The sequence below is a fragment of the Cavia porcellus genome, unplaced genomic scaffold (genome assembly GCF_034190915.1).
Source record: "Cavia porcellus strain 051 isolate PalLab524CR breed Dunkin Hartley unplaced genomic scaffold, mCavPor4.1 scaffold_133, whole genome shotgun sequence".
NCBI lineage: Eukaryota > Metazoa > Chordata > Mammalia > Rodentia > Caviidae > Cavia > Cavia porcellus.
Genome location: NW_026947616.1, coordinates 650,360 through 676,055, shown reverse-complemented (window position 1 = coordinate 676,055; position 25,696 = coordinate 650,360). Strand labels below are relative to the sequence as shown.

Sequence of the window (25,696 nt, the reverse complement as noted above, 5' to 3'; positions counted from 1 at the left end):
TATCATGTCATCTGCAAATAATGATAATTTAACTTTTTCTCCTATTTTTACTACTTTTATTTCTCTCTCTTGTCTAATTGCTTTGGCTAATATTTCCAGCACACATACTGAAAGGAGTGGTGATAATGGACTTCCTTGTTTTCTTCCTCCTTTAGACAAAAGCTTTCAGTTTTTTCCATTTACTATGATGCCTGGCTGATGGTTTGTCATAGATGGCTTTTATCATATTGAGATAAAGACCATCTATTCCAATTTTTTTTATTTTATTTAAGAGGAAAAAGAGAAAAACACAAAACAAAACAAAGTAGTGTAAGGTTACACATAATACAGAACTACAAAAAAAAAACATAACAGTAAGAAATCACCTATTAATAGATTACATATTATCATCTTGGAAATAGTTGAACACAGCTGTTTGCAGTCTCTCTGTTTGAATGTCTACTTTGTATTCTTTGATACTGTGATGTGAGCAACTATTTACATCTATTCCAATTTTATGTAAGGTTAATACCATGAATGAGTATTTGACCTTATCAAAAGCTTTTTCTGCATCTATAGAAATGTCCATGTGATTCTTATTTTTGGATCTATTGATATGAGATTAAATTTATTGATTTGTGTATGTTGAGCCATCCCTGAATTCCTGGGATGAATCCCACTTGCTCGTGTTGTATAATCTTCTTGATGATTTGCTGCACTCTGTTGGCCATTATTTTATTGAGAATTTTTTACATTTATGTTCATTAGGGAGATTGGCCTGTAGCTCTCTTTTGTGGTTGGGTTTTCCTCTGGTTTTGCTTCCAGGAATGAGTTAGGGAGAATTGCTTCACTTTCAGTTCCATTGACGATTTTGAGGAGTGCCAGAATTAAGTCTTCTTTGAATTTCTTTTAGGAATCTTCAGTGAATCCTCCCAGACCTGGGCTTTTCTTTGATGATAAGGTTTTAATTACATTTTCAATTTCATTAATTGAATTTTGGATGTTCAGAAGTTTTACATCTCCTTGATCCAGCTTTGGTAATTCATATATTTCTAGAAATGTGTTCATTTCTTCTGTATTATCAAGACTGTGAGAGTAGAGGTTTTCAAAACAGGTACCGATGATCTTCTGTGTTTCCACAGGGTCTGTAGTGATTTCATTATTTTTATTCTTTATTGCATGAAGTTGAGTTTTTTTCCTGAAATGTTTTAAAAGTGTTGGCTAGGGGCTTATCAATTTTATTTATTCTTTCAAAGAATCAACTGTTTGATTCATTCATTCTTTGTATTGCTTTCTTAGTCTCTATTGCAATGATTTGTGCTCTGATATCTATAATTTCTTCCCTTCTTTGGCTTTCAGCTTCACTTGCTTTTTTTTTCCTCTGTGTTTGAGGTTTAGCATCAGGTGGTTTCTTTGTGTTCATTCTGTTTTTCTGAGGTGGGTATTCACTGCAATATATTTTCCCCTGAGAACTAACTGCTTTCATTGCATCCCACAGGTTCTTGTAAGCTGTATGTGTATTTTCATTTGCTTGTAGAAATTGTTTAATTTCTTCTTTAATTTCCTCTGCGACCCACTGATTGATCAAGAAAATATTATTCTTTTTTCCCTGTTTGGGGTGGTGGTTTGCAGTTTCTTTTGCCATTAATTTCTAGTTTCATGGTGCTATGATCCAATAAAAGGGATGGGATAACTTCAATTCTTTTGCATTTACTTAAGCATGTTTTTTGGGCTAGTATAAGGTCCATTTTAAAGAATGTCTCATGTTCTGCTGAAAAGAAAGTGTATTCAGATGTTGCTGGGTGGACTGCTGTACACATCCACCATGTCCATTTGTTCACAGGTGTGATTAAGTTCTGTTATTTCTTTGATGATTTTCTGTCTAGTTGATCTATCTATTTGTATCAATGGATTATTAAGGTCTTGTGTTATAATTGTGTGATTACTTATTTGAATTTTTATTTATATTAATGTTTATTTTGTATATCTGGGTTCTCCCAAATTTGGTGCATATATATTTAAGATTTTTACCTCTTCCACTTGAAGTATGCAGTATCCTTCTTCATCTCTTTGGATCATTCTTGGTCTGAATTTCACATTTTATGCAAAGAGAATACCTATCCCTGCATTTTTGGTGGGGATTTCTGTTTTACAAAGTATTGTTTTTCATCCTTTGATTTTCAGCATATGAATTTCCTTTTGAGTTTGATTGGGTTCTTGTGTACAGTACATGGTTGGATGTTGTTTCTTGATCCATTCTGACAATTGGTGAACTTCTTTTAATTGGTGAACTGAGTCCATTTACATTAGTGGTTGTAACTGATATGTATTGGTTTATTTAGTACATGTTACATTTCTGCTGTTGATTCTTTACTTTTCCACTCTGTTCAATTGTTTGCCTTGCTTAGTGGTTTTTTCCTGTATCTATCTAGAATATATTTCAGTATTCTTTGCAAGGTTGGCTTGGTGGTCATGAAGTTCTTCAGCTGTCTTTTTTATCATGTATGTATCTTGTTTCTCCATCAATTTTGAAGGATAGGTTTGCAGAGTACATCAGTCTGGGCTGGGAGTCATTTTCCTTTAGGATCTGAAATACTTCACTCCATGCTCTTCTTGATTTGTTTTTTGTGTTGAAAAGTTTGTTGTGATTCTGATAGGGCTTCTTTAATAAGTAATCTGTCTCTTTTCTCTAGAGCTTTTAATATTCTGTTCTTTTGTTGAATTTCTGGGATGTTATTATTATATGTTTGGTTGTAGTTTTATTTTGGTTATTGTTATTTGGAGTTCTATATGCTTCAATATATATTTTTTATTTGGTTGTGGCTATTTGGAGTTCTATATGCTTTCTATCTATATCTCAGTTTCTGTTATCATGTTTGGGAAGTTTTCAGCTATTACTATTGTAAATAGCTTCTTGTTATCACTTGTGTTGTTCCCTTCTTTTTTCATTTATACTTAGCATTTTTATGCCATTTTTCTTTGCAACATCTTGCCGTTGTTGAATTTTTATTGCCTGATTCCTTGTTATTTTTAAAAGATCTTTTCTTTCATGTTCACTATCTGCAATATTGTCTTTGAGGTCTGAATGTCTATCCTCACTTTCATTGAGAGGGTGTTGTCAACTTTTGATGCAATTTTTGATTTCCTGTTTACCTCTTTGAAATCTGTTTCATGCATCCTATTTGTTTCTCATATTGTTCACTCAAGGTCTCCATTTTTTGCATTGTTCCTCTAATTTTTTAACTTCATCTTCTTTTGATGCATTTGGAATTTCTTTCATTACATTCTTACTTCTTCTTTCATCAGGAGATTATTTCTCTTCTGAGTTTTTTATAGCTTCTCTGAAATGTTTCTTTACTTCAGCTGTCATCATTTCTGGAGTTTGGGGCATATGGATTAAATTTTCTTTTATGTCCATGTCTCCTAGGTTTCCTGGGATGGGCTGGAGATTTGAGATTGGATTTTGCTCTTTCATTTTGTCATTTTCCTGTGTTCTCTTAGGGAAACCAAAAACAAGGTCTCAGTTGTTTCTTGGGTTGAGAATATCTATCCCTATTACAGGAAGTTTCCCCAGTTGCATGGAGATCCTTAGAGAGACCTCACCAAACACTCCCATTGTGGTCACCTGACAGGGCCTTACCAGTCTCAGAGTGACACACCAATACTTCCCCATAGGATGGAAATCACTTCATCTCTTTCGGCTAGCAAGGTGGAGCACAGGTTGTTGGAGTCATCTCAAGGGTGGCTGGTTGGGGCTCCAATAGCCCCAAAGGGATCTTCTCTGGTGTTCTTCAGTGATGTGTGGTACTGGAAAGGGCCTTACCAGACTTGGAGCAACAAGTCAATGCTTCTTCATGGGCTGGAAATCACTGCACGCACTTTCAGCTCACGAGGTGGAATGCAAGCAGCTGCGTGCTGCTCAGAGGTCACTTGGCAGAGCCCAGTTAGGCCTAGAGGGAACTTCCAGTGCATCCTCTGGGGATGTGGGACACTGGATGGGGTCTTGCCAGTCTTGGAGCAATGTACCAAAGCTTCCCTGTGGAAAGGAAATTTCTGTGCACACTTTTGGTTTATGAGGTGGAATGCAGGCTGCTACTTTCCACTTGGAGGTTGCTGGGCAGGGCCCAAATATGCCTGCAGGGACCTTCCAGCGCATCCTCTAGTGATGTGGGACTTTGGGTGGGGCTTTTTCAGCCTAGGAGCAAGGCACCAAAACTTCCCCATGGGCTAGAAATCACTGTGTCCTTTTTCAGCTCATGAGGCAGAACATATGTTGGAAGTTGTGAGATTTAGATTTAATTTTACAGTTGACATTTTTTTCAAACCCGGCTGTATACCTTATTTAAATAGGAATGCAAAAAGTTAGTTTTCTGAAACTTATTGGTGTTTTTTGAATATTGTTACGTTTTAGGCCTTCAATATTCATGTGCTCCAATTTAATTGATACCAGTGTTTAAACAGTTTAGTGTAAATGAGATTAGTGACAGTTAGGATCTTCCTTACATTCCAATTTTTGTTCATGAGCCCTGTTCACATAGGATGTTGTGTATCTTTTAGCTGAATCCCTTTCTGAGGAACATACAATTTTCCAATCCTGCTGGAGACCAAGTGAATTTGAATGACAGAAAGAAACTGGATTCAGAGTATGACATTCTCAATTTTTGGAATTTTCCAGAAGGCCTTAGACTTAAAGTTAAAGTGGGAATATTTTCTTTTTATGCTCCACATAGTCAAGAAATGACTTTATCTGAGGATATGATAGAGTGGACCACAGGAGTTACAGAGGTATGTTATACCTAATCATGATCCACTTCCTTAAGCACAAGTAAGCTAAATCTCTCATAGTTTTTGTGCTTCCAATTGTCCTCATGAAATAATCATCTGTAAACATTAAATAACTAAATTTTCATTTTGAAAAATAGTTGTTTATGTGTTTTCTAATTAATGGGAGAGGGGGGAATTTATTTATGTAAATATATACTTCATAGAATGAAATAAATTTGGCATGAGAATTCAATAGTTCTGTTTATGTATATAGGAAAATAGATTTATTATTGAAATTCCCAAGTAAGTAAAATTCTAAGATATTACCATCACATATTTTTCCCCTAGATTCCCCTCTCTGTGTGCAGTGAGAGTTGCAGTCCTGGTTTTAGGAAGAGCCCTCAGGAGGGAAAAGCTGCCTGTTGTTTTGATTGCACCCCTTGTGCAGAAAATGAGATCACCAATGAAACAGGTAGGAGCATGACCTCTGAACACATACTCACTCTATTTTAAACTCAATCTACTTCTTCAGGAAATGAAAAAAGTCTTGTAGAGGACACTGATGACAAAATTCTTCCTTCACTTGTCAAATTTTTTCTTTTATTCAGAGATACTGCATGGTTGGAAAATACATTTTCTCTTTTGAAATTCACTCTAATTCATTTTATTTTTATTATATTCTTATTAATCTTTTTGTTCTTTACTGCCTATTAAACCAAAGTGCACTCTATCTATTTTCCATGTCCCAGCTACTCTTATTTAATGTTAGTGACAGAATATCTGCAATGTGCCTCATATTGACCCCCAAATTTAAAAGACTTGTCTCATCTCACTAATTCTCTGCAATAACCCTTATTCACTGCTCCACTTGGCCACACTGACTTACTTTATTTTTTGTAATAAAAATTAGGCAGATCAATTTCTTTTCAGATATATTACAATTACAATTTTAGAAGGGCAAAATGACAATTTTCAGCATCAACTCCCAACTCTACAGATGTTTAACAGAAAAAGTATGTACTTTTTGTTCTTTGAATACAGGCAAAGTACCCCACTGCATAGCAAATGATAGAGATGCAGTAACAGAATTGAGGATGTAATACTAAAGGAGTAGAATGTTCCTCTCAACAGCTATGTAATCCATAAATACAAGCATACATTCATGACTATGAGGATAATAAGTAATTTTTAGAATAAAACCCACACGACTAACTACTTCAAAGGCTAAACCTAGTAAAACAGTTTCTGAATGGATGATTTTATCCATAGAGTGATAATCACAAACGCCTCTGATCCAGCTTTCTAAGGTATATGGTACTGAGGACAAGGAGCATGGGAAGACTGGCAGTGCATGCTGAGTTAAGAGTCAGGTCAGTGGATCAGTTGGTGATTATCCAGAGCAGGATGATGTTTTAGAGATTTTGCAATATCCTAAGATGTGACTCATGGGAAAGGGTGTCAAGGATAGGTGATTTGTCAGTCCTGAAAACTATTTAGTAAATTTCAATGCTTGACTTCAAGAACACGCTAGTAGTAGAGGAATGAGGACAATGACAGAGAATAAAGGACAGGAAAAGTGGAGGAAATTTCTGAATGCTGGGGATATGCTTTAGTATCTGTCCAAAGCATTCTTGCCATGAGTGACCTGCTCCTGATCACCAAACATCACATTTGGAGTAAAATGTGAGGAAAGACTATATTTTGGCTTGGATAAAACACCACTATAATTGGATCCAATAGAAATATGATTTATTAAAAAGTATCAGTAAATATTTAGAGGTATGCTTTTGTTAAATCAAGTACAAAGAAAAATTAATCCTAACTGTAGACATACTAACAAGTAGAGACCTTTGCAGGCCTGCCTGGATCAACGTTTAAGACATATTTTTAGGTCAGGTACACAAGACTACTGAACAACTTGTAGACAACCAACATGCTCCTTCGAATGCATCAAAACAGTCCTGTTTCAACCACTGACATTTGACAGCAATTTAGATTTTTTTTGCCTTTTTTCATTTTTCGTTTTTATCGGTACCAGGGATCAAACTCACGACTGCATGCTTGAAAGGCAGGTGCTTATGCCGCTGAGCTAAATCCCCAGCCCCTAGCAATTTAGATTTTGACAGCCAGTTTTCACAGAGTATTTATTCCAAACTTCAGTTTATTGTAACACTAACTCATGGTAAACAGAATGATAATTTTTCAAACCACAACTTTAAAAGAACAGAAATGGACATTTAAGCTCATCTCATTAAAAATCTTCACTCTAACATTGATCAACGAGCTTGAAAAATGTCTTTCATTAATTGAGGTTTGAAGTGATTAGTACATACCCTGATGTTTAAAAGAAACATCAAGATGAACATTACTTACTAATAAAGAAGTAGGAGAAAAAGTCTCTAACTATCTTTCAAAATTTGTGTTATGTAATCCTGTAGCACACTTTACAATTTGCGGTCCATTAAGAAGAATGAGATAAGAACTTTCTGTATCATACTTCTGCCAGACATGGTCATGCAGTGAAGAAAACTAATGAGAATCTGTGTCAGAAATTGAGAAACATGGATGATAAGATTTTCCAGTAATATTAGTTTTTAACTACAAAATTCATGTAAATGAATAAAATTATTCTGAATTTCCTAGTTATTCAGTACAAGACTATTACAAAAAAGAAACCTGTTTCTCCACCTTGATCATACGGCATTCATATGTAAAATTTGAAAAATAATGTTGCAGCACTTCAAAATCACTAAATATGTAGCAATATAAGTTGAAATTGTTTTGCAAGATGCCTGAATCAAATGATTGAAACATCCCTTTGAAAATAAAAATTGAAGAAGTGGTTTTAGAAAACATGTGTAGATGGAAAGGCTCAATAATGGAATTAATCTCATTCAGTATACTTCCTCATATGTATTTCCCTGGGACAGAGAAATTTATGTTGGCTTGCTAATATGAGATTGTTCATAGAATATCTGGGAATCATTTTAAAGATTTGATTTAGATCAAGTAAATGAAGTAAGTAATAAAGGTAGATCCCTTATTGCTTGTAAAAATAGGAGCGTTTTTACAGATATTCCCACATTTAAAAGGATGATAAACAGCAAGTAGCATTACTTAGGAATTATTGTTTATATACCATTCTTTAGTTTGTGCCTAGAATACAATGGAAGAATAAGATGTCATGATGCATGCTTGGTATTCAGGTTTCTGGGAGGCTGAAGCTAGAGGATTTTCAGTCAGAATATATCATTGGCAACATAATGACTTACGGAGATTTCTTTTTCTTTCTTTCTTTTTTTTTTAATTGATACCGGGGATCCAGAAATCCAACACAAGAATAGATTATTGGAAGCTGTCAGAGAGAAAAGACAAATCACTTATAAGGGAAAACCTATCAGAATCACAGCAGACTTCTCAGCACAAACGATAAAGTCAAGAAGAGCATGGAGTGAAGTATTCCAGATCCTAAAGCAAAATGATTTCCAACCAAGACTGATATATCCTGCAAAACTATCATTCAAAATAGATGGTGCAATACGATACTTCCATGACAAAGAACAGCTGAAGAACTTCATGAACACCAAACCAACCCTGCAAAAAATATTGAAAGACAGTTTAGATACACAAAGGAAAAAACCACTAAGCAAAGCAAATAATTAAACAGAACCGAAAGATAAAGATGCAACAGCAGAGAGATAACATTCCTACAATTAACCAGCATTTAACAGTAATAACCATTAATGTAAATGGTCTCAATGCACCAATCAAAAGAAACAGACTAGCAGAATGGATCAAGAAACAAAATCCAACCATATGCTGTTTACAGGAAACCCATCTAACCCAGAAAGATACTCACAGACTGAAAGTCAAAGGATGGAAAACAATTCTTCATGCAGCAGGAATCCAAAAAAAGGCAGGAGTAGCCATTCTGTTTGCAGACAACGTGAACTTTAAACCAACAATGACCATAAAGGACAAAGAAGGTCACTACATACTCGTAAGGGGAAAACTCCAAGAGGAAGAGATAACTATCTTAAATATATACGCACCAAACTCCAGAGCACCCAGTTATATAAAACAATTATTAACAGAAATGAAAACTCAAATTATCAGTAACACAATTGTAACAGGAGACCTTAATACACCATTGACACCAAGGGACAGATCAACCAGACAGAAAATGAGCAAAGAAATAACAGAACTGAATCACACCTGTGAACAAATGGGTTTGATAGACATATACAGAATGTTCCACCCAACAACATCAGAATACACATTCTTCTCAGCAGTACATGGATCATTTTCTAAAATAGACCATATATTAGCTCACAGAACATATTTAAGCAAATGCAAAAGAGTTGAAATCATCCCTTGCATATTATCGGATCATAGCGCTCTGAAATTAGAAATTAATGACAAAGGATACTGCAAAAATTCCGCAAACACATGGAAACTAAATAACACACTCTTGAGTAATCAGTGGGTCACAGAAGAAATTAAAGAAGAAATTAAACAATACCTAAAAGAAAATGAAAATGCAGATACAACTTACCGGAATCTGTGGGATGCAATGAAAGCCGTTCTGAGAGGAAAATTTATTGCACTGAGTTCCCACATCAGGAAAACAGAACGAATACAAGTAAATAACTTGATGCTACACCTCAAACAGCTAGAAAAAGAAGAGCAAGTCAAGCCCAAAGCCAAAAGAAGAGAGGAAATTATAAGAATCAGAGCAGAAATCAATGCAATAGAGACTAAGAAAACAATCCAAAGAATCAACGAATCAAAGAGTTGGTTCTTTGAAAGAATAAATAAAATCGATAAGCCCCTAGCCAACCTTATTAAAAAAAGGAAAGAAAAAGCTCAAATTCATGCAATAAGAAATGAAAAAGGAGAAATCACTACAGACCCAATAGAAATACAGAGGATCATCAACACCTATTTCGAAAACCTCTACTCTCAAAAGTTTGATAACACAGAAGAAATAGACAGATTCTTAGAAGCATATGAAGTACCAAAGCTAGATCAAGAGGATATAAAACTGTTGAATAACCCAATCTCTGCTAATGAAATTGAGAATGTAATTGGGTCCTTGCCCACCAAGAAGAGCCCAGGCCCAGATGGATTCACTGCAGAATTCTACAAGAAATATAAAGAAGACCTAATGCCGACACTCCTCAAACTATTCAATGAAATTGAAAGGGAAGCAATCCTTCCTAAGTCATTCCTGGAAGCAAATATTACTCTAGTACCAAAACCTGAGAAAGACCCAACTATAAAAGAGAACTATAGACCGATCTCCCTAATGAACACAGATGCAAAAATCCTCAATAAAATATTGGCAAATAGGATCCAGCAAATCATCAAGAAGATTATACACCATGACCAGGTGGGATTCATCCCAGGAATGCAAGGATGGTTCAACATACGCAAATCAATAAATGTAATCCACCATATCAATAAAGCCAAAAATAAGAATCACATGATCATCTCTATAGATGCAGAAAAAGCCTTCGATAAGGTCCAACACTTATTCATGATAAGAACTTTACAGAAAATTGGAATAGATGGTCTTTACCTCAATATAATAAAGGCCATTTATGACAAACCAACAGCCAGCATCATACTAAATGGCCAAAAATTGAAAGCCTTTACTTTAAAATCGGGTACAAGACAAGGATGTCCTTTATCACCACTCCTATTTAATATAGTACTGGAAGTACTAGCCAGAGCAATTAGGCAAGAAAGAGAAATAACAGGGGTAAAGATAGGAAAAGAAGAAGTTAAATTATCATTGTTTGCAGATGACATGATACTCTACATAGAAGACCCCCTAAACTCCATTGAAATACTCTTAGATACAATAAATAAATTCAGTAATGTGGCTGGATACAAAATCAATACTCAGAAATCAATAGCATTCCTATACACGAACAACAAAATTACAGAGAGGGAAATAAGAGAAACTGGACTATTCACGTTAGCAAGCAAAAAAATGAAATATTTAAGAATTACTCTTACGAAAGAAGTGAAAGACTTATACAGTGAAAATTATAATACACTGAAAAAGGAAATTGAAGATGATCTCAGAAAATGGAAAGACATCCCTTGCTCATGGATAGGAAGAACAAACATTGTGAAAATGGCCATTCTCCCAAAACTGTTATACAGATTCAATGCAATCCCAATAGAAATACCATCAACATACCTTATAGATCTAGAGAAATCACTCCTAAATTTCATCTGGAACCAGAAGAGACCTAGAATCGCAAAGGCAATTCTAAGCAGCAAAGACAAAGCAGGAGGCATCACAATCCCTGACTTGAAGTTATACTACAAAGCAACAGTAGTAAAATCAACATGGTATTGGAATCAAAATAAAGCCGCAAATGAATGGAATAGATTAGAAGATACAACCACAACTACGAACACACTCAACCACCTTATTTTTGATAAAGGAGCAAAGCAGGTTCACTGGAAGAACGACAGTCTCTTTAATAAATGGTGCTGGAAAAACTGGCTCTCCATTTGCCGAAAACTAAAGCTAGACCCATGTCTATCACCATGTACTAAATTAAAATGTAAATGGGTCAAAGATCTGAATATTAAAACAGAAACACTAAATCTATTGGAAGACAAAATAGGTAGAAACCTTGGAGACATAGGAGTAGATAAAGAATTCATGAACAGGACTCAAACCGCACGGGAAATACTTCCCAGAATCAATAACTGGGACCACTTCTTATTAAAAAGTTTCTGCATGTCAAAAGAAATCTCCAGCATAGTGAAAAGAAAACCCACAAACTGGGAAAAGATTTTAGTGAACTCTCTCTCAGACAAGGGCCTCTTGTCTAAAACATACAAAGAATTAAAGAAACTCAGACCTCCGAAATTCAAAGATCCAATCCAAAAATGGGCATCTGAGATGAATATGCAATTCTCAGATGAAGAAATGCAAATGGCAAATAAATACATGAAAAAATGCTCATCATCATTGGTCATTAGAGAAATGCAAATTAAAACCACACTGAGATACCATCTCACTCCTGAAAGAATGGCCAGGATCAAGAAAACCGACAACAAATGCTGGAGAGGCTGTGGGGAAAAAGGAACTCTCCTGCACTGCTGGTGGGAGTGTAGACTGGTACAGCCTTTGTGGAGATCTGTCTGGAGATTTCTCAAAAAGTTGGGACTGGAAATCCCATTTATTCCAGCTATTCCACTTCTAGGCATATTCCCAGAAGAACTGAAAGCATCATACCACAGTGATATATGTGCACCTATGTTTATAGCAGCACAATTTGTAATCGCCAGATCTTGGAAACAACCCAAGTGCCCATCAACTGAGGAATGGATAAAAAAGTTGTGGTATTTCTATACAATGGAGTATTATTCAGCTATAAAGAAGGATCACATTGAGATATTTATCAATAAATGGGCACAGCTTGAGACCATACTCATAAGTGAAATAAATCAATCTCGCATGTGTGAATACCGAATAGTTTCCCTAATGTAAGTAATGATTCAAATATATAAAAATATGTGGTAATCATGATTCCCCATTAGGTGGCCTTGAAGCCTTATAAAGTTTTCACTCATTAATTAGAAAGGCTTTATTCTGGGCTTCTTGATATGAAAATATTTGAAGCTAGAGTATATGAAGTTTTACCCAAATATTTCAAGGAAAAAGACACTATGGTAACTACTATTAAGTCAGGTTATAAGGTGGTGAAGTACTAGGTTATTGAAACAGTCATGCTGTGACCTCTATTGTTATATTGTTATGTCCTGTTTTATCTCAATCTCCCCCTTATTGTTTCAAAAAAAATTATTTAGTCATTTCTTATGTTTGTCTTAATTAAAGAAAAAATTCAAAAAAATTAGGATATATAAATAGTAACTCTTTTTGATTTCCTATTAACTTGTTTTGAAGTCCTGTAGTACTCCCACGATCTTGTTTTGACTGATTAGACTCTGTTCCATTCTATATGATAGTATCAAGTTTGAAGACATAGGCAACTACTTTGAAGACAATAAGATTCACTAAGATACCCATTCTGGTTTGACTATTGTCTTCTTTGGAAGTCCTGTAATGTTTACAATGCCTAAGTTTTATTGGTCTTGTTCTCTACTGTTTTGTCCAACTTTATAATATCTAATAAGATAGACAATTCTTTTTAAGGAAACAAGGGACAACGTTGATAACCATTGTTGATAAACTTGTACTCTGTTCTACACCATGTGCTACGTCTATCCTTGGTATTGACTGACAGCTTTGTTTTGCCATATTTGACTGTATTCTTCCCTCCCCCAAAGAAAGTAATAAGCACTAAGGAGTAATAAAATCCAAGATGTGTAAATTTTGTTGTAAAAAAGAGAGGGAAAAAAAAAAAGAAAAGGAGCTCTAATGGATATAACAGCAAGTGTGTTTGGGGGTGTTAAATAGCTGACTTTATCAATGTTTTTGGAACATTGAACACAGCTGTTTGCAGTCTCCCTGTTTGAATGTCCACCTTGTGTTCTTTGATACTGTGATTTGAGGAACTATTTTCAAGAAAATAGTGTGTAATCTACTAGCAGGTAATTTCTTACTGTTATGGTTTTTTGTTTTGTTTTGTTTTGTTTTGTTTTGTAGTTCTGTATTGCGTGTACCCTTATGCCACTTTGGTTTGTTTTGTGTTTTTCTCTTTTTCCTCTTAAATAAAAAAAAAAATTGATACCGGGGATCGAACCATGACCACCTGCTTGCAAGGCAGGTGCTTATACCACTGAGCTAAATGCCCAGCCCTGGAGATTTCTTTCTCAAAATAATAAAATTTAAAAGAGTTGCAAATATATTTCTGGGAAAAGTTTCTGAGTTCCATCTCACATTCTGAAAAAGAAAGGGAAGAAAAGGCAAGACATGAAAAATATCAACAAGACACCATTTACTTCAAGCTCACTGTGTTTCTGTGGATGGGACTGTGTAAAAGAAATAAACTGAGGCAAGTGATGATTTTTCTTTTTTTTTCTTTCTTTCTTTTTTTTTTTTTTAGATATGGAGCAGTGTGTGAAGTGTCTACATCACCAATATGCCAACACTCAGAGAAACCACTGCTTGCATAAAAATGTGACCTTTCTGACTTATGAAGATCCTGTGGGAAAAGCTCTGGCTGGTGCTGCCCTGACTCTCACTGTCCTTACAGCTGCTGTCCTTGGGCTCTTTGTGAAGCACCAAAACACTCCCATTGTTAAGGCCAACAACCAGGCTCTTAGCTACACCCTACTCATCTCCCTCCTTGCTTGTTTCCTCTGCTCCTTACTCTTTATTGGCCGTCCCAACACAGCCACCTGCATTCTCCAACAGACCACATTTGCAGTTACATTCATGGTGGCTGTTTCCACTGTCTTGGCCAAAACCATTACTGTGGTGCTGGCATTTAAAATCACTGTTCCAGGTAAAAGGATGAGGCAGTTGCTGGTATCAGGGGCACCAAATTCCATCATCCCCATCTGCTCCCTGATCCAACTCACTCTTTGTGGCATCTGGATGGGGACAAATCCACCCTACATTGACACAGACACACACTCTGAACATGGCCACATCATTATCATGTGCAACAAGGGCTCCCTCACTGCCTTCTATTGTGTCTTCGGATATCTGGTCTCCCTGTCCCTGGTCAGCTTCATGGTAGCTTTTCTGGCTAGAAACCTGCCTGATACATTCAATGAAGCAAAGTTCCTGACGTTCAGCATGCTGATGTTCTGCAGTGTATGGGTCGCCTTCCTCCCTGTGTACCACAGCAGCAGGGGGAAGGTGATGGTGGCCATGGAGGTCTTCTCCATCTTGGCCTCTGGTGCAGGACTGCTGGCATGCATCTTTGTGCCTAAGTGCTACATTATTTTGTTAAGACCAGAGAGAAATTCTCTTATTGGAATCAGGGATAAAACACATTCTATGAGAAAGGTGCCTTCCTATCATTAAATATATTTGCTTTCTAATATAACCTGTGATCTCAAAGTCAAAGCTGAACCATGTGTGAAATCAGACACTATATTTTTATGTGGGATTTAGATCCTTAGTAAGTAATGCACCTTCTTTCTCTATTATCGTCATGGTCACTAGAAACTGCAACCCTCCTTTTTAAATTAAATTTTATTCCAGATATTTTGTTTAATTCAGTTAAAATTTACCCGTTGATTCTATGGTTACAATATTCACTTTTATTCGGTCCTTTTTTTAGTTTCTCAATATTTTTCTCATTTTAAAGTGGCATAAAATCTCTTCCTGTTTATTACTGTGTTTCTGAATTTTTAAACATATTTTATTGCACTTCCTTTTGAAGGTATATCCTGTCTTCTCTGTGCTGATTATAATATATTTTAGTAGTTGTATGCATACTTGTTTTCTTTCATTTCTCTTTTGCACTTAGTTGCATTACATTTAAATGTCCTGTCTCCCATGGATTTAAGATCCAACAACTGCCTGGTTAATTCAAGTGTAAACTTTATTGATTTTATGATGTATTGAATTTGTAAACTACTTTGAGAAGAATCTTCTAAACATGCAGCAATTTTTTCCATTTCACACTTATATTTCCTTTTATCCTAATTAATTATTCTCAACTGAGAGGTATATATGTGTATAATGTACATTTTGCATTATATTATATATAATTTAAAATAAGTTTTCTTTTCATTTTTATATGCAAGTATTTTAAGTAATTCTTAGATAATGTGATAGGAAATGGAATATATGGTCTGCCATATATTCTGATATATATTCATGTTAATCCATACATATGAAATTTTATTTCTGTTCATGATGGTACACAAATGTGATCTCAGCACTATGGGATAGTGAGGCTGAAGAGTGTAAGTTGTGTTCAACACAGAGTTCCTCAAGACTTAACAAGCATCTGTCCGAAAATCAACATTAAGTAAGTCAGGAGGTGTAGCTCACTGTGTGCCCACATCCAGTTTTTGGCTTTTGAGTCACCATTTTTTTAAGTGTTTAAATTGAGGAATTTCATTAACAATATTAAAAATTGGAGTCAGGCCTAGGCATGGAATCCCATACCAGTCTTGGGGAACTCTCTTCATCACCTGGGGACCAGCCCGCTGTATCCTGCCAGGACCGATGAGTGGGGCTGCAACATGGAATTCCATCTCAGTATGGGAAACTCTCTTTATTGCCTGGGGACCAGCCCACAGTTTCCTGCCAGGATCAGTGAGTGGGGCCATGACACGGAATTTCATCCCAGTCTGGGGAACTCTCTTCTTCGCTTGGGGACCAGCCCACGGTTTCCTGCCAGGACCAGCAAGTTGGGCCTATGCACAAAATGACATCTCAATCTGGGGGAGCTTACTTTGTCACCTGGGGGCCAGGCCACAGTTCCCTGCCTGGATCAGTAAGTGGGGCCACAGAGCAGAACCCAGTCCCAGTCTAGGGGAACTCTCTCCCTCACTTGGAACAACACTTGAAGCTCAAAAATTTAGGAAAATGAGAAAATGTAAGGCCAAAATGCAACATCAAATATCCAGCCCATCCCAAGAAAGCCTAGGGGCCCTGTGCATAGAAGAAAACACATGCCACATACCTGAAATACCTGAAATAATAGTAACTGAAGTAAAGAAACAACTCTGGGAAACCTTAAAGGAATTCAAACTAGAAATAATCTCTCAGGTAAAAGAAGAAATGATAAAAGAAATGAAGGAGATGCTGAACATATCTAAAGAAGACACAGTTAAAAAAATTGGAGGAACTAAACAAAAAGATAGAATACCTGGATGAACAATGTAAGAAACAAACAGGATACATAAAGCAGATGCAAAGAAATATACAGGAAATCAAAAACTCCATCAAAAGTTGTAAAAACCACCTCAATGAACGTGAAGATAGAATTTCAGACTTCAAAGACAAGATTGCAGCCAGTGAACAGGAAACGAAAGATCTTTTAAAAATAACAAGAAATCAGGAAATAACAATTCAACACCTGCAAGATGACACAAAGAGGAACAACATAAGGTTGATAGGAATAAATGAAAAAGAAGGGGACAAAACGAAGGATGTCAAGAGGATATTTAGAGAAGTAATAGCTGAAAATTTCCCAAACATGAGTTTGGAAACCAATATCAAATCAGTGAAGCATATAGAATTCCAAATAGCCACAACCAAAATAAAACTATACCCAGACACATAATAATGGCCATCCCAGAAATGGAACAAAAGAATAGAATATCAAAAGCTGTCAGAGAGAAAAGACAGATCACCTACAAAGGAAAACCTATCAGAATCACAGCACACTTCTCAGCACAAACAATAAAGTCAAGAAGAGTATAGAGTGAAGTATTTCAGATCCTAAAGGAAAATGATTTCCAACCTAGACTGATGTACCCTGAAAAACTGTCCTTCAAAATTGATGGAAAAATAAGATACTTCCATGACGAAGAACAGCTGAAAAACTACATGATCACCAAGCCAACCCTGCAAAGAATACTGAAAGACAGCCTAGATACATTTAGGAAAAAACCGCTAAACAAAGCAGACAATTAAAGAGAACAGAAAGATAAAGATGCAGCAGCAGAAAGATAACATGTTAACAATTAACCAATATACAACAGTTATAACCATTAATGTAAATAGTCTCAAAGCACCAATTAAAAGAAACAGACTGCCAGAATGGATTAAGAAACAAAATCCAACCATATTTTATCTACAAGAAACCCATCTAACCCAAAAGGAAACCCACAGACTGAAAGTCAAAGGATGAAAAACAATACTTCATGCAACGGGAACACCCCAAAAAGCGGGGGTGGCTCTTCTGTTTGCAGACAATGTTAACAAAAGCCAATAATGATCAAAAGGGATAACGAAGGTCACTACATACTAGTTAGGGGAAAACTCCAAGAGGAAGGGATAATTATCTTAAATAAATATGCACCAAATACCAGAGTACCCAGTTATATAAAACAAGTACTAACAGAAATTAAAAACCAAATTAACAGTAACACAATTCTAACAGGAGATCTTAACACACCATTGACACCAATGGACAGATCAACCAGACAGAAAATCAGCAAAGAAATAAAAGAACTGAATCGCACCTGTGAACAAATGGAATTAATAGATATATACAGAGTATTCCACCCAACAACAACAAAATATACATTCTTCTCAGCAGTGCATGGGTCATTCTCTAAAATAGACCATATATTAATTCACAAAACATATTTAAATAAATGCAAAATTGTTGAAATTACCACTTGTATACTATCGGACCATAATGCTATGAAATTAGAAATTAATGATAAAGGATACAGCAAAACTCCCACAAACACATGGAAACTGAATAACACACCCTTGAGTAATCAGTGGGTCATAGATAAAATTAAAGAAGAAATTAAACAATATCTACAAACAAATGAAAACACAAATGCAACTTACCAGAATCTGTGGGATGCATTGAAAGCTGTCCTCAGAGGAAAATTTATTTCACTGAGTTCACACATCAAGGAAACAGAATGAATACAAATAAATAACCTGATGTTACACCTCAAACAGCTAGAAAAAGAAGCGCAAGTCAAACCCAAAGCCAAAGAAGAGAAGAAATTATAAAAATCAGAACAGAAATCAATGCAATAGAGACTAAAAAAGCAGTCAAAAAATCAATGAATCAAAGAGTTGGTTCTTTGAAAGAATAAATAAAATTGACAAGCCCCTAGTCTACCTTATTAAAAAAATGGGGGAAAAAGCTCAAGTTGATGAAATAAGGAATGAAAAAGGAGAAATCACTACAGACCCTATCAAAATACAGAAAATCATCAACACCCATTTTGAAAACCTCTACTCTCAAAGGTTTGATAACACAGAGGAAATAGACGGATTCCTAGAAGCATAAGAAGTACCAAAGCTAGGTCATGAAGATGTAACACTGCTGAACAACCCAATATCTATTAGTGAAATCAAAAACATATTTATATTTTTACCTACAAAGAAGAGCCCAGGCTCAGACAGATTCACTGCAGCATTCTACAAGAAATAAAACAAGACCTAAAGCCAACACTCTTCAAACTCTTCAGTAAAATGGAAAGGGAAGCAATTCTTCCTATATCCTAGAAGCAAATATTACTCTAGTACCAAAACCTGAGAAGGACCCAACTGAAAAAGGGAACTACAGACCAATATCCCTAATGAACACAGATGCAAACATCCTCAATAAAATATTGTCAAATAGGATGCAGCAAATGATCAAGAAGATCATACACCATGACCAAGTGGAATTCATCCCAGGCATGCAGTGATGGTTTAGTATATGTAAATCAATAAATGTAATACACCATATCAATAAAGCCAAAAGTAAGAATCACATGATCATTTCTATAGATGAAGAGAAAGCCTTTGATAAGGTCCAACATTCATTTATGATAAGAACCCTACAGAAAATTGGAATTGATGGTCTTTACCTTATTATAATTAAGGCTGTCTATGACAAACCAACAGCCAATATCATACTAAATGGCCAAAAATTGAAGGCCCTTACTTTATAATCAGGCACAAGACAAGGATGTCCCTTATCACCACTCTGTTTAATATAGTACTGGAAATACTAGCCAGAGCAATTAGACAAGAGAGAAATAAAAGGCATAGAGATAGAAAAAGAAGAAGTTAAGCTATCATGATTTGCAGATGACATGATACTCTATATAGAAGATCCCCAAAACTCCATTGAAAGACTCCTAGATATAATAAATAAATTCAGTAATGTAGCTGCATACAGAATCAATACTCAAAAAATCAATAGCATTCCTATACACTAACAACAAAATCACAGAGAGGGAACTAAGAGAGGCCACATCCTTCCCAATAGCAACCAAAAAAATGAAACATTTAGGAATTACTCTCACAAAAGAAGTGAAAGACCTATACAAGGAAAATTATAACACACTGAAAAATGAAATTGAAGATCTCAGAAAATGGAAAGACATCCCTTGCTCATGGATAGGAAGAATACTCATTGTGAAAAGGGCCATTCTCCCAAAACTTTTATACAGATTCATTGCAATCTCGATAAAAATACCATCAGCCTACCTCATTAAACTCAAGAAATCACTCCTAAAGTTCATCTGAAGCGATAAGAGACCTAGAATAGCTAGGACAGTTCTAAGCAGTAAAGGCAAGGCAGGAGGTACCATAATCCCTGACTTGAAGTTATACTACAAGCAACTGTAGTAAAATCAACATGGTACTGGAACCAAAACGGAGCCGAAGATCAGTGGAATAGATTAGAAGATACTACCACAACTACAAACACACTCAACCACCTTATCTTCGATAAAGGGGCCAAACATGTTCACTGGAAGAACGACAGTTTCTTTAATAAATGGTGTTGGAAAAACTGGCTCTCCATATGCCGAAAACTAAAACTAGAACCATACCTATCACCATATACTAAAGTAAAATCTAAACGGATCAAAGATCTGAATATTAAAACAGAAACACTAAATCTATTGGAAGACAAATTGGATAAAAAACCTTGAAGACCTAGGAGTAGGAAAAGAATTCATGAACCAGACTCAAACCACACGGGAAATACTTCCTAGAGTCAATAATTGGGATCGCCTCTTCGTAAAATGTTTCTGTACATAAAAAGAAATCTCCAGCAGAGTCAAAAGAAAATCCACAAACTGGGAAAAAATCTTAGTGAACTGCCCTTCAGACAAAGGACTTCTGTCTAAAACATATAAAGAATTAAAAAAAAAATCAGACCCCCAAAATTCAAAGACTCAGTCCAAAAAATGGGCATCTGAGATGAATAAACAATTTTCAGTTGAAGAAAGACAAATGGCAAATAAATACATTAAAAAATGTTTGCCATCACTGGTCATTAGAGAAATGCAAATTAAAACCACACTGAGATTTCATCTCACTCCTGAAAGAATGTCCAAGATCAAGAAAACCACCAACAACAAATGTTGGAGAGGCTGTGGGGAAAAAGGAACTCTCCTGCACTGTTGGTGGGAGTGTAGACTAGTGCAATCATTGTGGAGATCAGTCTGGAGCTTTCTCAGAAAGCTGGGACTGGAAGTACCATTTGACCCAGGTATTCCACTTCTAGCCATATTTCCAGAAGTACTGAAAGCATCATACCACAGTGATATATGTACACCCATGTCTGTATCAGCACAATTTGTAATGGCAGATCTTGGAAACAACCTAAGTGTTCATCAACTGTGGAATGAATAAAGAAGTTGTGATATTTTTATACAATGGAGTACTACTCAGCTATAAACAATGTTCACATTGAGATATTTATAAATAAATAGACGCAGCTTGAGACCATACTCATAAGTGAAATAAATCAAACTCACATGCATAAATACCGAATAGTTTCCCTAGTGTAAGAAATGATAAGAATACACAAAATATGTTGTATTCATTATTCTCAATCATATTGACTTGAATCCATATAATGTTATCACTCATTAAATGCAATGGTTTTAACCTGGGTTGTTTGATTTTAGTATCGGAAATAGTACGAATAGCTATTCTGAAGAAAACAACACATCATAAAAGCAAGTGTTGATTTAATATCATCTTGTTTTGAAGTCTCGTCAAGCTGTTGTACATCTATTTCCACTGGTTTTAATATGCTGCATCATACTATAGTTTACTATATGCAATAGTATAAACAAAATTTTTTATAGGCAAAGAGATAATATAGAAACCGTTGTTCATTTTCTGTTAACTGGTTCTAAATATCCTGTAACACTTTCATTCTCTTGAATGGCTTCACAGTGTCTTGATATGCTTGATGTGATAGTATACGAAGTTATACTCAAATAATTCAAGGAAAGAGGCACTATGGTGACTACTATCATGTTAGATTATCTGGGATTGAAACACAATGATGCTTAAATTGTTTGGTTCTGACCTGTGTTTGTCTATTACAATGTCCTCTTTTATCTCAATCGTCACCCTTTTTTAATTAATCTATTTTTCTTACTTTTTTCAATTAAGGGAAAACTAAATTAAAAAGTAGTGGAATATATTATATTAACTTTTTTTGTTTTCCTATTAACCTGATTTGAACCCCAGTATTGCTCTCCCCATCTTGTTCTGTCTGATTTTATTATATTCTATTTTGTTTGATAGTATCAAGTTTGAGGGTGTAGGTAACCACTTTGAAGGCAGTAAGATTTATTATTATGCCCATTATGGTTTGACTATTATCTTCTTTTGAAATCCTGTAAGGTCTCCAGTGTAGGTTTTATTGGTTTTGTTCTGTACTGTACTAATCAATTCTATTATAGCTGGTGATATAGACAAATCTTTTTTTAAAATAGCAAGAGGCACAATGGTAACCATTTTTGATCATCTGATATTCTATTTTTGCATCTCGTACTATGCCCATCCTTCTGTTCTAACTGACTCTGTTTTGTTTAGTCATGTTAAGTTTTATTCCCTTCAAAAAAAGTAATAAGAACTGTGGGAGTTAAAAAACCCAAAAAGTGTAATTGTTATTGTAAAAAAGAGAGGAAAGGAAGGTGTTCTAAGGGATATAACTGCATGTATGTTTGAGTGTGTAGGATTACTGAGCTTTTGTTGGGTCTTTTGATGGAACTGTCTGCAATCTCACTGTATGAATGTCCACTTTCTTTAATTTTATAATTTGGACAATTGTTTCTAAGATGAAAATATATAACCTATTAACTAGTGATTTCTTACTGTATTTTTTTCTTGAAATTCTGTAATATTTGTATCCTTTTACCGCTTTGTTTTTTCATTTCCTTTCTTTTTTCTCTTTAAATAAAAAATATTAAAAATCTATTTCTGATTAAAATCTTAACTGGTCACCATGTGCAGATATTTGACAATATTGAGAGCTTACTTGGAATCAATATTTGCCATCCATTTTAAAATAATGAGATAGTACTTCTCCTTTATTGGACTGCAGTAATGCACATGCAGTAAAAATTGTTCCATAAGTGAATAGACTGAAAGAGTGATCATGTGGATGGGTGGACAGAAACAAGGATGAGTGAGAAGAAAAGAATATCAGAGGCAAAAAGACCCACAGATGAGCAGAGTTCAAGGATGCATCAATGGAACTAAAGAATGAAGGAAAATTAGGGAGTAAATGAAATGGAGAGATGGATAAGGGAGCAAATTATAAATAAAAACAAAATGTTGAGTTGAATAGTTTTATTCTTTTATTGTTCTTTTTAGATGTTTCCAATATAGTCCATCAAAACTTGAGTACAACTAAAATACAAAATACAGTTATTTTTCATTGCTCCATGTGAAACAAATTTGCAAATATTCAACTGTTTCATGTGTTTCTCTCAACTATGCACAGCCTCAAATTTCAGCACGACTGATTCACACAGTTACGTAAATTTGTATTCATCTGGTCTTTTGTCTTACTATGTCTCCATTTTCTGTATTCCCACCATCTGTGGCTTCTTTTTTGAAATTTCAATCCTTTCCAAATTCTGCCCACAAAATAGCTCCAAATGCATTTACACTATATGCTCAGGTACAGAGACAGCAGTGATTCCAGTTCTCTGGTTCCCAAACCTCTGTAAGTCACTCCTTCATTGGTAAGGAAAAGCACTGATGACCTGCAAGTTAAAGGAAGACAGGTTTATTCTGTATGATGGATTCATTTACAGGTCAGCTGGCTCTGAGGCAAAAAGACAGCATGGAAGGATCTGATGGAAGAAAACTGTTCAGAAATGGCAGTCAGGAAGCAAAGTGACAAAGGAAGACTTGGAGACAAGGACACAGTTTTTTGGGTTAAGTCCCCAATAACCCACTTCCAATTAACTGCACTACACTCATACAAAGTTGAATCTATTGATGAATACAGGACCCTAAGATGTAATCACCTTTCAAACAGAAAATTTTTGGTGATACCTGTCAGATGTTGCAGAAAAAATAGTGGAAAGACAGGAGAATTTGTTGAGCACTTACTTGTTGCCAGAATCATAGTAGGCTTTCTGTGTTGTGGTTCATAGCAGCCTCAAACATAGACATTATAATCCACAGCTTTGTAGGTTATATATTGAATATTTGAAGAAAGAAGTTATTCACTGAGCTCACCCTCCTAGAAACCAGCCACAACAGGGACTCAAGATCCAGGCTGGGAAGCTCCCTCCCAAGGCCCACCTATACTCTCTTCCTGGTCTGTGATTGCATCTCATGCCCCATGACTAGCAAGGTATAACTTTGACTTATGGTCCAGGTTCTTGTCAAAACTGTTTCTGTCCAGAGGTGGCATTAAACTGTTACTAGTTTCAACTCATCAAATGATTTAATTGTAATCCTCTTGTATAGGATGGCTTCATGGGGCTGCAAACTGAGTGTGACAGTAGATACAAAGTAGAAAAGAATCCTGAAGCCTTCACATGATATGCAGTGTGATAAGACGTATTACACTCTACCCATCCATGCTACACCATATTAGAATGGGAAAATGAGAATCAAAGAAATGAGATGACTTTACAGGAAAAGCCAGCATAACAATTCAGAGGTCACAAGGTGTCCCATTCCCTTAAGCTGCCTTCGTCACATCCTGATCTAATCACTACTCTAAAAAAGAGACTCTCAGCCTCCTGGAGCAGCCTCTAAAATAAGATTTGGCCTAAACATCGCAGAAATGTCTTTTATGATATATACAAGGATATTATTAAGACATCTGTGTTATTGCAGCAAAAATGGTGGGATGTAACCTAAAACCTCATTTCATAAAAGGCATGGCCAAGTCTTCCAAAATGCTGTCTACTGCCCAGATCTGCTCTAGGCACTCTAGGGATTAGTCTACTTCTGCAAAGCAAAAGCACTATCATTATCCAGGTGTGTACAATGGAATTCAGGGATATAATGTGGCCTTTAAATCTTCAAACATAGAAAATATGATCCCAGATTGAACAACTCCCTGCCTCAAGGTCATAGAGTGCACTCCAGTCCTGATGACATCCTCCCCATACTCTCTCTCAGATGTTTGGCCCTGTAAAGAGAAGGAGACACTGGGCTCTGCTGCCACTGCCTGGGTCCTCAGGAATAGGTGACCTACCCTGGGATTGGAGTCTGCCTGGACCAACATCTTCCTCTATCCTCCTCAACAGAAGAAGACCATACATGAAAGCCTGCCCTCCCCACACCTTCTGGACTGATTATCATGTCCCCTGTCTCTTCCCAAAACAGTTACTTCTGAAACACCTTATACATTTCAGGCATATATTGGGGGACTGGGAAACCAGGCTGACTGAGGGATTCAGACATGTGCTGCTTAGGGAAGGGGAAAGACAAGAAGAACAACTCACTTAGTAACAGATTAGGACTATGAAATAAATAGCACAGGACAGAAATTGGATCAAGGTCCTCTTAGATGGTGACTTTTGAGCAGGAACCAACTGTGAGGCTGTATATGGGGAAAGTGCTCTAGACCAAGGGACAGCTTAAATAGATGTGACCTGTTACTGAAACAGATGAACCCAGTGACCTGGGGAGAAGGAGAGGTCATATTGAGAACAGTGATGGATCCTGCTGCTTCCCCAACCTTATCTGATATATACCACTCCAGTCACCAGAGCCAGAGAACAAACTACTGGAGCAATGGCCACAAATACTAAGAGTCCCCCTAAAATGACAGGTTCAGCAGTGTTTCCCAAGGACCTCAGTGACATGGGAATACAGCTCAGTATAATAAAGCTTTTAGTACAACAACCCTTGTGGAATTAAATGAGCAATTTATATAACATATATATTTTCCCGTTTAGCACCTTTGAGATGTTCAAAGGATTTACAGCTTTTTATATTTTCCTTTTAGAGCTCCACTAGAAAAGGTCAGACAGGCAGGCAGAGATTTACATCATGTGAAACACAAAATCACTCATCTCCATTCATACATTATTCCCTTCTTGTGATATTTTTCTTTATTTAAAGTGCCATTATTTCCCAACTGCA

The 25,696-nt window shown here is 35.9% G+C and overlaps 1 protein-coding gene across 1 annotated transcript in view; it reads left to right on the top strand.

Annotated features, from left to right (window-relative positions):
- The window catches only part of LOC134475137 (vomeronasal type-2 receptor 116-like), a 51,006-nt gene extending 36,296 nt beyond the window's left edge, over positions 1 to 14,710 (top strand). The window contains exons 5-7 of the mRNA XM_063244523.1: positions 4,537 to 4,764; positions 5,092 to 5,215; positions 13,782 to 14,710. Of these exons, the coding sequence (XP_063100593.1) occupies positions 4,537 to 4,764; positions 5,092 to 5,215; positions 13,782 to 14,710 (1,281 nt within the window). The remainder of the gene's footprint in view (positions 1 to 4,536; positions 4,765 to 5,091; positions 5,216 to 13,781) is intronic.
- The last annotated feature ends 10,986 nt before the right edge of the window (positions 14,711 to 25,696 follow it).